At 36.3% G+C, this 14,274-nt stretch overlaps 1 protein-coding gene across 2 annotated transcripts in view; it reads right to left on the bottom strand.

Moving 5' to 3' along the window:
- Positions 1-5,244: 5,244 nt before the first annotated feature.
- LOC114665742 (regulator of microtubule dynamics protein 2) overlaps positions 5,245-14,274 on the bottom strand; it is a 212,195-nt gene continuing 203,165 nt past the window's right edge. For both annotated transcript variants that reach the window (XM_051919315.1, XM_051919316.1), the window contains exons 9-11: positions 13,435-13,488; positions 10,504-10,584; positions 5,245-5,832 (exon numbers count right to left, since the gene is read on the bottom strand). In XM_051919315.1, coding sequence (XP_051775275.1) covers positions 5,779-5,832; positions 10,504-10,584; positions 13,435-13,488 — 189 coding nt within the window. In that variant the 3' untranslated portion in view covers positions 5,245-5,778. The remainder of the gene's footprint in view (positions 5,833-10,503; positions 10,585-13,434; positions 13,489-14,274) is intronic.

Here is a 14,274-nt window from a genome sequence, read left to right on the forward strand (position 1 = left end):
TTATAGTGTGAGTTCTACGCACAGCGTTATACATGAGGCCCCAGGCCCTCAACAATGCTTTTTCCTTCTTCTGACGGCCTCCCCTCCACTCCTCTCTTCAGACTTTCATCCTCTTCCACCCGACTCCAGCCATCGAATGGAGGGAGGTGGCCCCTTTAATGTTCACCCGGATGTGCTCCAGGTGCCTCCCGATTAGGTTCCGCTGGCACTCCCCAGTGTGGCAGAAGTACCAGCTGTGCACCCAGAAGCACTCCAGGTGTCCCTGGTTTTCTTCCCCATAGCAATTACGGGTGTGGTGGAAGTGCTGAGGGCCAGAGCTCCTCAGGCATTGGGGTGCCCCTTGGCGGTGACCACGGGCCCCTATAGGTTTGAGCTTCCAAGCTCAGTTCCCGTAGTCCCCAAAGCAACCAGGGCGGTCACTCCGTCGTGGTCTGGAGGAGGTGTAAGCCCTCCTCTGGTCCTTTCGGGCATCCCGGCTGGGTGCCACCCCCAGCCACTTGCCACAATACATACATACATACATACATATGTATATATAGTATATAAACTGCTCAAAAAAATTAAAAGAACACTTTGAAAACACATCAGATCTCAATCAGATCAATCAAAAAAAATCCTGCTGGATATCTCTACTGATATGGACATACATGGTCCATATGGTATGGTAATGTGTTAGGACTGAAAGGTTGTCAACATTGTTTGATGGAAATGAAAATTATCAGCCTACAGAGGGCTGAATTCAAAGACACCCCGAAAATCAAAGTGAAAAAATGATGCGACAGGCTAGTCCATTTTGCCAAAATTTCATTGCAGCAACTCCAAATCGTACTCAGTAGTTTGTATGGCCCCCACGTGTTTGTATGCATGCGTGACAGCATTGTGTGGGGGGGGGCATGCTCCTAATGAGACGACGGATGGTGTCCTGGGGGATCTTCTCCCAGATCTGGACCAGGGCATCACTGAGCTCCTGGATAGTCTGAGGTGCAACCTGGTGGTGTCAGATGGACATGAAATATAATGTCCCAGAGGTGTTCCGTTGGATTTAGGACAGGCGAGCGTTGGGGCCAGTCAATGGTATCAATTCCTTCATCCTCCTGGAACTGCCTGCATACTCTCGCCACATGAGGCTGGGCATTGTCGGGCACCAGGAGGAACCCAGGACCCAATGCACCAGCACAGGGTCTGACAATGGGTCCAAGGATTTCATCCCGATATCTAATGGCAATCAAGGTGCCGTTGTCTAGACTGTAGAGGTTTGTGTGTCCCTCCATGGATACGTCTCCCCAGACCATCACTGACCCACCAACAAAGCGGTCATGCTGAACAATGTTACAGACAGCATAACATTCTCCACGGTTCCTCCAGACCCTTTCACGTCTGTCACATGTGCTTAGGGTGAACCTGCTCTCCTTTTTCTTTTCCTTGTCTCCCCTTTTATAGCCAGTAGCAGTACTGTACACAGTCTGGAAGCAGATTGAGTCGATGTCACAAAGCCAACTACCAGCCACTCATCTCCCAACAAACTGCAGAATTTGTTTAGTTTTCCCTTTCCTAACTTGGGCCTGTGAGTTGGGACATACGTTCTTCTGTGGCTATATGGGCATCTTTGATTTCAGATCTTTTTGACCCCTCTATCAGGGATGTTTTGGGTTTTAACTTTCCAGTCTGAAATCTGGTGATATTATAATCTCTTACTTATATTGTTTAATGAAAGTTTGACCACAACAATTATTGATTGGTTAATTATTAATCAACTGAGAAAAATCCACCTAATAATAAATAATACTAGGGGGTCGCACTTCGCGTCTCTGCTGCTCGTGTATGCGTAAGTGTAAACGGATGTACAATTTAAACAGACTGTTATTTTCATGGGAACTGTTACATATGCATAATAGAACTATTTAAATTACAGTGAGTAATTAGCCATAGTTAAAAATAGTAAAACATAATAAATTGAAATAAAATTATGTTTCATGTTGTGTTACTATTATCGTCACATGTTGGTTTATTATAAATGCAACCGTGATCTTCCGGATTCATAAATACAGAAATCCAAGAAAACTTCTTTGTCCATGTTTTGCAGATACATTTCGTGTAAAGTGTGATACTTATGGATGTATGAATTTGTATCCATTATTGGCTGTAGAATTTCTAATATGTCCGATCGTTTAACCTTTTTGATTCTGTGTTGCATCGCTTCTCCGTGGTTATAAATATAAACCTGACCAAATTGTGCTTTCTTTGTAATTAAACTTGTAGTAGCTTTAATTGTCGCAGGACCACAGATTCTCATAGTATATGGTCCAGAATCATGTAAATCTATGTTTTCAGCATTGAATGATGCGAACGAGAAAAGATTATTGTAGATTTGGATATTTTGCCTGTAGTGTTTGTGGATTCCACTTTCACCAAACGACAAATTTTTTAATTCTCATGGATATGCCTCTTCATTGGGAAGAAACACTACTTTTTGCTGATGGCAACACGAATTAGACGATCTACAAGTCTCCAAATTTAAAGCTGAACAATATCTACATACTTTTGTCATATGACATATGTCTATATATTCAATCTCTTTTTGCTCTTCCATTATTTCACCGAGTAATAATTTCCGTTTTTTAGCGCTAATGTGATCTTTACTATCATTTTTTTGAGACTTTTGAATTTTAGTACTTTCATAATCTGTAACTTGCTCTGCATGTGTATTGCGCCAACATTTTTGAACCTCTTTACGACATTCTATTTTGTCTACTACTCTTTGTTTTTTATTTCCGACCCCGCTTGGACCTGCTATGTTTTCAGTTCCACTTGGTCCGGGCTGATTATTGCTTTCCTGTCTGAGAAAAGCATTCACACGAATGAGAGTTGAGTGGACTGTGGTCTTGTTTGAAAATGGGTCAGAGCAGGGCATGACTTGAAAAAATCTCATGGCAAAAGTCTTGTCTAGCTTGACTTGAAAAAATCTCTTCAAAAAAGTCTTGTCTCGTTGCAGGATTTTTTTATATAGTAGAGAGCCAAACTTTCCCCTTGGGACAAATAAAATACATGCTTGATTTTGTACACATGTGCTGTATTAAGTAATAATTCATGATTGTGCTAAATAAAGCTGCATTGCATTTTGGTTTATCAACTAGATATAATATCATCTACATTACAGATCTTCATTTACTATGAAATGCACAACACCTATTAAAGCTTAAAGGAATACTCCCCCCACAAATTCTATTTTTGTATATATTTTTTACCCCATGCAAGTTGTAGTGATGGCTGAGAAAAAATTTTAATATCTTGTTTTCCTGCTGAACAGAGATAATAAAGTTTCTGATACAATAAATGTTGTAGGGGAGTGAGTGAGAAGGCAGAGCGAATCCCAGAATAATTGGTGTGCCAACTGGGCAAAGTCCATTTAATAGCAAACAAAAACAAAACAAACTTAGCAGGCACACAATGGTGCTTAGCAAACAAAAGAAACGCAATAGCCTCTGGGTAGAACTACTCTGGAGTCATTTGTGACAGTCGGGGAAACACTACCCTTTGGGGATATCGCACTTTTATATCGGCCGGACCAGAAGGGGTGGGGCTTCTCTGGCTCTGTTGCCCTCAAGGGGCAGATTCTCAGCACTATATAGGAAAAAGGAAACGAGACTGTTAGTGACAGCGCCCCTTTTGATCCTGGGGAGCTACCACATACCTTAAGTGATGCTGGAAGGCGACCCTCTGCCGCGCATACACGACAAGGCCTATGATATTCAATGTTGGGCAGCAGCAAACAACGTCAAAATTGTTCATTAAAAAACATTTCTTGTGTTGCACAGTCCACATGTCAAGTCATCCAGTCGTGTGCTCACAACATCTTAATCAAATGTATTTTTTACCAAAATATTGTTAAATAAACCACTTCTGGGAAACATTCTTGTGAACAGAATCAAATACAAATGAGCATTTGGTTACATTTAAATTTATATCCACAATTGGATTGTTCAGGATTGTTGAAAACACAAGTGATTTACCCTTCTGCTTATTGAACCATCTTGGAGACACACAAGTCCGAGCTGTACTCTCTTCCTGATGTTGTTTTCATTTGCTTTTCTATAACTTTGAATCTTTACTTATGCATGCCTCTCACTGCACTTGTTAGCCAATGCTGTCCAAAGAAAAACTTGTTACTGGGCTCAACGTCCGATCCATGAATGTGGGGGAAGGCAGGTCTTCAATTCAAATGCTCCGTCACTTTTTAGCAAGTTTCATGTTTATTCACAAGGGCATCTTTATAGAAGTTGTTTACTTAACAATATTTTAGTGAAGGCGCATGTGTTTGAGATGTTGTGGGCATAAAACCAGATTTGACGTGTGGATTTTTTCATGGATGTTTTGATGATAGTGTAGACAGCTATTCCATCAGAAACTATGCCATCTCTGTTCTGGTTTAAAAACATGAAATGAAAAAAATTTTTTGTCTTCACTGCCAATTACATTGTGTAAGTAACATAAATATCTTTGGGTGGAGTGTTCCTTTAATTTCACTGGGAAAAAAAAAAATTAGATAAACAATATCTATCCATTTTTCTAAACAGCTGCATGTAGCATCTTTCCAAATCACACAAAAAATCCTATATGGAGTATGAACTGGGCATATGTTCATCAATGAATAACAATACTGCTTTACATATAATTAAATTAATGGAACATTTTCAATAATACATACTGAATAAAACAAAAAAGTTCTGAGAAATCACTATAAAGCTTAAATAGATAATATCAGGGAATAATAATTAGTTAAATGTGTATATAGATTAGCAGGTAGGAAAGACATGCAACAATATGCGCCAGCAAAAAAATCAAAATCTGCAGATCTTAATTCACACTGTAAAAATAAAAACAAATAAAAATAAAGTTATACATACTGTACATGATCCAGGAGTTTGAGATTTCATTACATATGTGACATTTATTTTTACAATTATTATGAAAGATAAAAACAAGATCTTTTGAGACACGTGCAATCATTTTTTTTAGACAATAACACACAACAGCTGCCTATTTAAATACACAGTATTTTATTAATGAATATAAACTTGATTTAAAATAATAAATTAAATAGCCCTTTAAGATCTTTATAATATCTAGCAACGACTTGTTTTTCTAAGAACAAGTCATTGTCATTTCTGTGAAAAAAGTCTAAATTATATTCATTTTACATATTATACATTTTCCCCGTATACAAGAATTGTGCGAAACAGAGTGTTTACTAGTGTAATGAAAATTACAGCTCAGGTCTTTGGTAACCATACATTCCAAGATAAAATTAGCAGCAAAATTTTAAAGGTTACAAGGATGTTTAGTAAACAAAACTTAAAAATAACAATAAAACATCTCATAGTCTCTGTAGAATATTCTCTAATATACATAAAAAGAAGGGAGTTACTATTTTATTTATTAAAGTATGTAAATGGAAAATCACATTACTATGACTTTATATAATCATGATGCAGCTATATCAACTATAATTTTTCATAAAATTCCATATAAAAGAGGGTACTGGTGAAAAAAAAGTCCATTTAGCAACTTGTGCAAACCTTTTCCTTTAACTGTACCAATTTAAAAAGCTTTTTACTATGTGTTAGGACTAAGTATTCCAAAATACATTTCTAAGTGCTTAATTACAGTGAAATTCTCTTACAAGTGAAGACCACAGTACCAAAGGATTCCTTACTGAGAATGCTTCTAAATCTTCTCCTTCCATCAGAGCAGGTTCCACCTTGTGCTTAGAGTTTTAATTTATAGACAAAGCGAAGACTGAATAGATTCCAGTTCTTTTTGAGCCTCTTTGTCCTGGGAAATAAAAGTAAACATTCACTAATGCTTTAAGCAAGATAACAATAAAGTATGCTAATGCCGTGTTTATTTTATGAAAAACACATACTGTAGTTCTAAAGATAAAATTTGAAGATGGCAGCTAAAAGACAAAACATGCTTAAACATTTAAAACTAGAGGAGAGGTCAAATGAAAGTAGTGTGCTATACAACTTTTAAATTATTTTAAGAACGTGTATTAAAACAGAATAAAAGCAAAGTTAACAATTATGTTTGCAAGAATACAAAATATCTTTTGAATGCAGCAATGTTGAAAAATCAACCATTATTTGAAAAAACATACACAGGGCACTCGGATATTTAGTTACACAAATATGTTTACAGAGGTTAAAAAATAGATTTGTACAATTTATAAAATAATTAAAGAAACACCATTATCAAATAAAACCATAACAGAGTCACACAATTTATTCACAAAATACATGTATTAGTAAAATCACTTTTTAAAACAATAATTATATAATTAAATTAATAAAATGGCCATTTTTGCCAGCTCATCTTTCAATGCCTCCCTGCTTACAAACTTAAAATGTCTCCCTTGAAACAAATAAAATTATTGTGTTCTATATATTTGTAAAATCCCCACATGAATAAGATAGATCTCCTTCTGATTTATTTTATAAAAAGCAGAGCAGCTAGCTCACACATAGTCTACACATTTCCTGTTTGACTAGTAATTTAGGCACAATACTCCAATGGGTTACTAAAGTGTTTACAGTGATCCCTCGCTATATCGCGCTTCGCCTTTCTCGGCTTCACTCCATCGCAGATTTTATATGTAAGCATATTTAAATATATATCGCGGATTTTTTGCTGGTTCGCGGATTTCTGCGGACAATGGGTCTTTTCATTTCTGGTACATGCTTCCTCAGTTGGTTTGCCCAGTTGATTTCATACAAGGGACGCTATTGGCAGATGGCTGAGAAGCTAGATTGCTTACTTTTCTCTCTCTCTTGCGCTGACTTTCTCTGATCCTGACCTAGGGGGATTGAGCAGGGGGGCTGTTCGCACACCTAGACGATACGGACGCTCGTCTAAAAATGCTGAAAGATTATCTTCACGTTGCTATCTTTTGTGCAGCTGCTTCCTGAAACGACATGCTGCACGGTGCTTCGCATACTTAAAATCTCGAAGGGCACGTATTGATTTTTGACTGAAAAACAAACTCTGTCTCTCTCTCTCTGTCTCTCTCTCTCTCTCTCTCTCTCTGCTCCTGACGGAGGGGGTGTGAGCTGCTGCCTTCAACAGCTTTGTGCCGCGGTGCTTCGCATACTTAAAAGCCAAACAGCCCTATTGATTTGTTTGCTAGAGATTGTTTTCTCTATCTATGTGACATTCTGTGCTCCTGACACGCACTCCTTTGAAGAGGAAGATATGTTTGCATTCTTTTAATTGTGAGACAGAACTGTCATCTCTGTCTTGTCATGGAGCACAGTTTAAACTTTTGAAAAAGAGACTGTTTGCAGTGTTTGAATAACGTTCCTGTCTCTCTATAACCTCCTGTGTTTCTGCGCAAATCTGTGACCCAAGCATGACAATATAAAAATAACCATATAAACATATGGTTTCTACTTCGCGGATTTTCTTATTTCGCGGGTGGCTCTGGAACGCAACCCCTGCGATGGAGGAGGGATTACTGTAGTTGTAACAAATCTCAGTGAATTTCCAAACACTATTATTATTATTAGTATTATTATTATAGTCCCTTGATGGGACAGAGCACTTGGACAGAAAGCACAGCAAACTTATGTAGTAACAGAATCTGAAGCTTCCCAGTTGCCCATGCAGGTAACACAGAGCTTTACAATGTTGCCTCTGTTGCTTCGACTGTTATTGTGAAGCTGCTTTTAACACCTCAGTCGTTGGGGTCTGGGCCTCTCTTGTCTTTTTGTGTTTGTAAAGCCTGTTTCTCTCCTGTGGCTGTTTCCATTTTATCTGGGAGCTTCAGCTTTGTCCTTTAGGGAGCTTCCACTGTGACACTGCAGTCTAGTTTGGAGTTTCTAGGAGACTTGTGTTTAAGTTCTAGCATGTCAAGGAAAGGTAAAAACTCTCTTAGGCCTGTCAGTTCTGCCCCATTCATTTTGACACACCATTGAAAACTCAAAGTAATGCTAATGCTTTAAAAAAATTAAAACTGACTGTTTTACTTGAAGTTCAAAAATTTTCCTGTTATAATTTCACATTTTCTGCTTTTCAGTAACTCTAAATAGCCTTTACAGCCTGCGAAAATGGCCAGATAATGAAGGGGGAGTAGTGAGCTGTCAGGTTTACAATCACTAATTAAGATTATCCTTTTTTACAGATCAGTAATTTTAGCTTTCAAATGGATGTACACCACAATGATTACTGGATAGAGCATTTACATTTTCAGCAGGAGAAGATCTGTTTTTGTTTGTCCCTTAGTTATATATATTCTACAGGGACAATGCCTAGCCTTCACTTTGACATACGGAACAAGTGTGTTCAGTAAAGAATGACGATGCTATGATTACTTGTAAAAGTGGAGGAAAAGAATCCTTCTTATTTATTACTTCAGATCAGGAAGCCTATACATACTTGCTGTGGACATTTGATATCCATTCTTTAAGTTGTTTCTAATAAATTCTATGTTGCTTTTATGCTGCTTGGAGTGTATTCCAACTTATGATATAAAAGAAAAAACACTCCCAAGTTTGTTTTTTTTTTTTTTAGACAAAATGTGGCTACATTTTGCAATGATTGTGTTTTAATTTATGTACGGAAAAACCTGTACCTCATTCAAAAACAGAAATGTCTGTTCTGTAAGTTATGGAAAATGAATATTGAGCACTATATTGAGCAGGAGTACGTTATGGCCAGTCAAATTAAAAGTAGCATCAAACTACAAAAAATGAACCAGTGCTTGGATGGTTAAGCAACAAGGAGCAGAAGGATGTTTAAATGAGTCATGACATTTGTTCACATCATTTATTTTTTAAATTAATGTCACTAAATGAATTTAACTGCAGTTGCTGTAGCTCCACAGGTTTGTAAACCGTTATCACTCTTACTGTTTTCTCTTCTGAGGATGTTACCATTTTAACTACTTCTGCCATCCCTTTGAGCATAAGACATACAATGTAATGGCACGCCATTTGAAACTTTAAACGCCTTCCTTTGCTAAATCAGAAATATATTTGTCTTATTTAAAATATAATTTTCATTAGAAATAATTCAAACACAAGTTATCAATAAGGTATTTTTGACTGGTTGAAAATGAGAGGTACAGATACAGTATTTATAATTCAGCATTGACTAGTCCGAAGACAAATCAGACGTCCAAGTAATGTACTTAATAAAATATGCAACTGGGAAACCATAACCATCTCATAACATCTATGGAGCTTTCAGTTCATGATGATGAATCTATTACTATATTGCGACTACTCGATATTTTTGGAAAAAGGGTTTAGTATTTAATGACTTGCTGAAATTTCCTTTCTTTTCAACAGTTAGAACTTTGACTGACGAAAATGTACCTGCAATTTGACTAGTCATATTCCGAATTACAGGCATTTGCTATTTTATTTTGACTAGTGGAAGCTAAAAGTCTTTTTCCATCGACTTAATAATAATAATAATAATAATAATAATAATAATACATTACATTTATATAGCGCTTTTCTCAGTACTCAAAGCGCTATCCACACAGGTAGGAACTGGGAAGCGAACCCACAATCTTCCACAGTCTCCTTACTGCAAAGCAGCAGCACTACCACTGCACCACCTGTGAGGACAATTCTATGGAGCCTTTCATTTGATATCTGTAATTACATTTTTACTAGTCAAAAATGCAAATTTCAGACATGTAATTACATTCATAAAATGTAAAATATCTCTCAATGGAAAGCTACACAGAAACCAAAGGGAAAACTCCTTCAAATGTCAGTAGGCAAAAATCTAATTACAGATCTTTAATTAGAATTTTGAATAGCCAAAATATAATTTCAGATACAGAAAACAGAAACTGCCATGACTAATATAAGAATGAGCATATGATATACAGTACAATGTTAAAAGACTTGCTTTGCATGTGCTTTGCTTAGTGTAAGTTCTATAACAGAATTTGTGATCTGATTTGATCGAAGTATAAATTTGAATTTTTGTTCTTCATAATCTTAGATTTGTTTTACAGAAAAGGAGTGGACCAAAAGAAAAAAAACAACGAAGAACCAAAAGAGTAGTCAAAAATACAAGTCAAAATAATGTGCAAGAAAAACCAAAACGCAAAGCAAAAATTTGCACACCAAAACAAAAACGCAACAAGTCTAAATTGTTACTAAAGAAAGAAAAAAAATGTAGAGGCCACAACAAAGAACACACCAACAAAGATCTGTTTGGAAATCCAAGTGACATCATGACAGCAATGATAAACATGGTGGTACCCATAAAAACACTGCAAAATGGCAATGCACGTGCCAAACGTAACTGCAACTGCAAAACATCGTAACAATCAAAATAAGTAATAAATTCAATAGTAAAAATGAGAATTGAACAAAAATCAATATTTGAAAATCATAGCACAGGCTACTAAAAATGTAGCATTCAATTCCAGCCCTGACAGTGAAAGGTGCGCATTCCAGACTGGCCAAAGCGGTTAGGTTTACATACCTCCTTTGAAGCTGATTTCATGGAAGCTGCAGCGTCACACCACTTGAGAGCATTGACTGTTTGCCCAAGGTGTTTGTAACACTGAAAAAACAAACGGCTGACGTCAATGAAAACACAAGCATGATACATAAAAAATCTTTAGAGAATTACAGCTCAGCACTGCTTAAATTCTTTCAGCTAATTCATTTACATAAATGTCAAGTCAAGTTTTAAGAGTTCAAGTTGCTAGTAGTTTCACCTAGGCTTCTAAGCAGTTTGTTCTGTTTGTAATACATATATATTTCTGATATTAAAAATACTTAATGAAAATACTTAATTTAAATCAATATTCACTGTGTCTTTGATAAATAACATATTTTAAAGTAATAACTTGAATATGTCTTACTTAGTCCTTTAATAATTTTAAACATTTAGTGGCACTAGTATGTCAGTCCTACACTGCAGAAACCAATATTGCACAGTTTTCCGGACTTGTCCTCTCAAATCAACATAGACTTTAACCTAATCTCTCTTTGTTGGCTGAAAATCTCTTTAGCAACTCAGTATCCTATTAGATTATTTAATAGTTTCTGTACACAGTATAGCTGTGGACACTGATTAGGCCACTAAGAATCTCAAGGCTTGTTCATAATGTTTATTTTCCATTTCCAAGCATCCTTATTGTGAAGTTTTATTTTTTACTAGCCAATGTACCTGATGTTGCCCTAGTACATTTACAGTATATACTGTAAGTTGGGATGGTACAAGAGCAAATATTACGCGTTTCTTAAATGATGACCATTGCTGGTGGAAATGCTAATGACCCATCTATCATTGACAATACCTTTCGGACAACTATCAATTTGTTTTGCTTTAATGAGTTGAGAATGTTTTTCTATTTGTGTATGACTGAGTTCCATAATTGTGGTAACCCTTTGCTGGGTTGAAACCATAAATAGTGTTTTTTTGTATTTCCTGACTTAGTGTGGTTTCACAAGAAGACGTTTAATAACATGGATGGCTTGTTGAATAACTGAATCCATGGACTGTGCAAAGCATCTACAGCATGGGGACCAACGGAGGATTGGGGCTTACTGATAACGCGGCAGGTCTCTGTATTATTACAGGAGTCATCATCGGTGGTGGCATTAATTAATGTTATACAGACAATTCAATGTTCATTCATTCATCATTGATTTAAAATTGCTACTAATCACTATACTGTTTTGGCATCAAACCCAAAAATATAACTGACTCATCATAAACAGTACTTGAATAAATATCTACCATTAAGAAACAGTAAAAAGCTGTTCCCTTTTTACCATATTCTTAACAGTGTCTTGGCATGTGCTAAAAAATTGAATTTCATTCTGTTTTATTGTGGCTTTTCTCTATTATACTTAGCAATGGTATGAAGGTGTACATTTGGGTTGGGTTTTTTTAAAAATGTAAGGTTTTGCTTTGATAAAAAATATAGTGTTCACTTCAGAGCTACTGTCACATGTACACAGAGCAATGAAATTCTTATCTGTAAGTCTGACCAACCCAGAGCAAGACTGCGGCTGTCATTGTCTCATGATCTGACTCTGGCTCTGTTGGTTATGTATAATAAACATCATAAAATAACATCACAAAATAATAGCAATTTGTGAGCGAAATGGCCAAGTTTTGTTTCTTATATGATTTCATAAAATTCACACTAAACTTTACATCAGAAAAGAGTTTAGAGTTTGAAACGTTTTTGGGAGGTTAAAAGAAAGAAACATTAGTCGTTAAGTGTTTGGCAACACTGTGCACCACATCTGGACTCATATTTCTCAGAAAATAATGAAAAGTGCTGTACGAACTATTAACAGGTAATGCAAATTCAGCTGCAATCTCATCCCTTTTTTCTTTTTTCCATTCTGTTGTGGTATGTAAACCACAAGACATCAGATAAACGAGCTTCTCTTCAGTTTGAGAGGTCCAAAACACCTGTGGCTCCTCATCCCTGCATTTTATGCATTATACATCTGGAAGAACATTCATTGGCTGTCACCTCTCCAGCACAACTAAACAACTAAACGTTTTGTTTGATTTTGCCAGAAGGAACCACAGACTTGTTGGACTGAATCACTGGGTATGTCAGACTTACACGACTGAATAATGGGAGCACACTGCTGACTGCCTCTGACTCACTAAGATTATGTAAATGAATTCTACAACTGAAACTTGCTGGAAAAGTCATTAAATGTGACATGGCCTTTACTTTACAATGAAGATACTGTGGGCCATCTCTGATTAAATCTAGTTTAAGCATGGACACAATGCTGTTCTATTACAGTTTCAAGGAATAGCAACTTTCTTACTCTAAGCATCACACAAAGACAGCTCAGTTCTCAAGTTACTATCAAAAACATTGAATTTTAACATGTCATCATACTCATACTTATATCTTCCAGGACTATAACTTAAAGAAAACATGGAAAGGAAAGCATTCAACCCAATGACATAGACAATAGATAGACAAGTGAAAGAAACAAAATAAATCCTTACCTTACGTTATCTCATTTGGATTGAGGTGTGGCTGTATGGTAAACGCTTAATCTAGTTGGGTTTCATCTTGTTTTAATTCCACAGGCCAGGGGTAGGGTCATGAAAATCTGTTTTGATTTATACAAATACCTACACACATATTTATAAGGATGTGGGCGTAGTGGAATGAGACTCAGCATTCTTTTATTTTAATAGAAAAAAATATATATGTTTTTTTATCTTTAGGCGCTTGTCTCAATAGAAAAAAATGACACGGAGGTACTAGTAATTTTGGTTAGTACTAGGAAGTCCTGGAACCATTTAACCACTCTAATCAAAGTCTCATTATATGTAAATGACAGCATCTCATTAAATCCTAGAAATAATTCCGTTATGAAGAGCTAAGAATCAGCTTTCCAAATTAAACAAAGAACTTGCCTTTGCTAAAAATACACAGTTGAACTTGGAATAGTGGGGATGAATTTCTTCAGCCTATAAAAACGAGAATGAATAATAAAAATGCATAATCTGTAAGGTACATTTTATTAAAGCAACATGTGAAAGGACTTGCTAATTGTACCAAAAGCCTGATTCAAATAAAAATAAATACCAATGAAGCCAAGAGGCCAACACTACTCATTTGTTATTGTGGTGTGTATATTTATTATTGGTACATGCACAATGTAATCAATCATAAACATAATATCACAAATTATGACATTTTTGGAAAGAAATTACATTTTTTTCTGTAATTGGTATATCACGATCCATTCATATTCCTATTTCCCACAACTCCTGATTTCAGGCCTTCAGTCACCGCCCTGGTCGCTGTCGATGCTGAGCCTGCACCCTGGTGGGTTTTCCCAGGTGCTCTCAATTCATCCCACCCTAAATCGGCCTTGCAGACGTGACTGTGGGTGCATGGATGTGCTCTGGTGTGGCCTGGCACCCCATTCAGGACTAGTTTTGATTTTTGTACAATTACTGGAATACATGGATTCAGGAAATAATTGAAAATAAAAGTAAACAGAAGTTCATTTATTTTTTTTTCCATGGTGCATGTTGTCTTCAGACTTACTCCAGTGTTGCTGCACTAGTCATCTTTGTGAGGGAATGTTTGAATGAAAAAGCCTGTCATTCAGGACATTCTATAAAGAGACAGGCAAACACACACACACACACACACATAGGTAAACCCTTTGCAAGTTTCCTTTTTTATATATGATAAATTGTGTTAAAAAGTTAAATTATTAATTGAATATCTGTTTAGCATTTCAT

This window comes from Erpetoichthys calabaricus, chromosome 15 (genome assembly GCF_900747795.2).
Source record: "Erpetoichthys calabaricus chromosome 15, fErpCal1.3, whole genome shotgun sequence".
Lineage (NCBI taxonomy): Eukaryota > Metazoa > Chordata > Cladistia > Polypteriformes > Polypteridae > Erpetoichthys > Erpetoichthys calabaricus.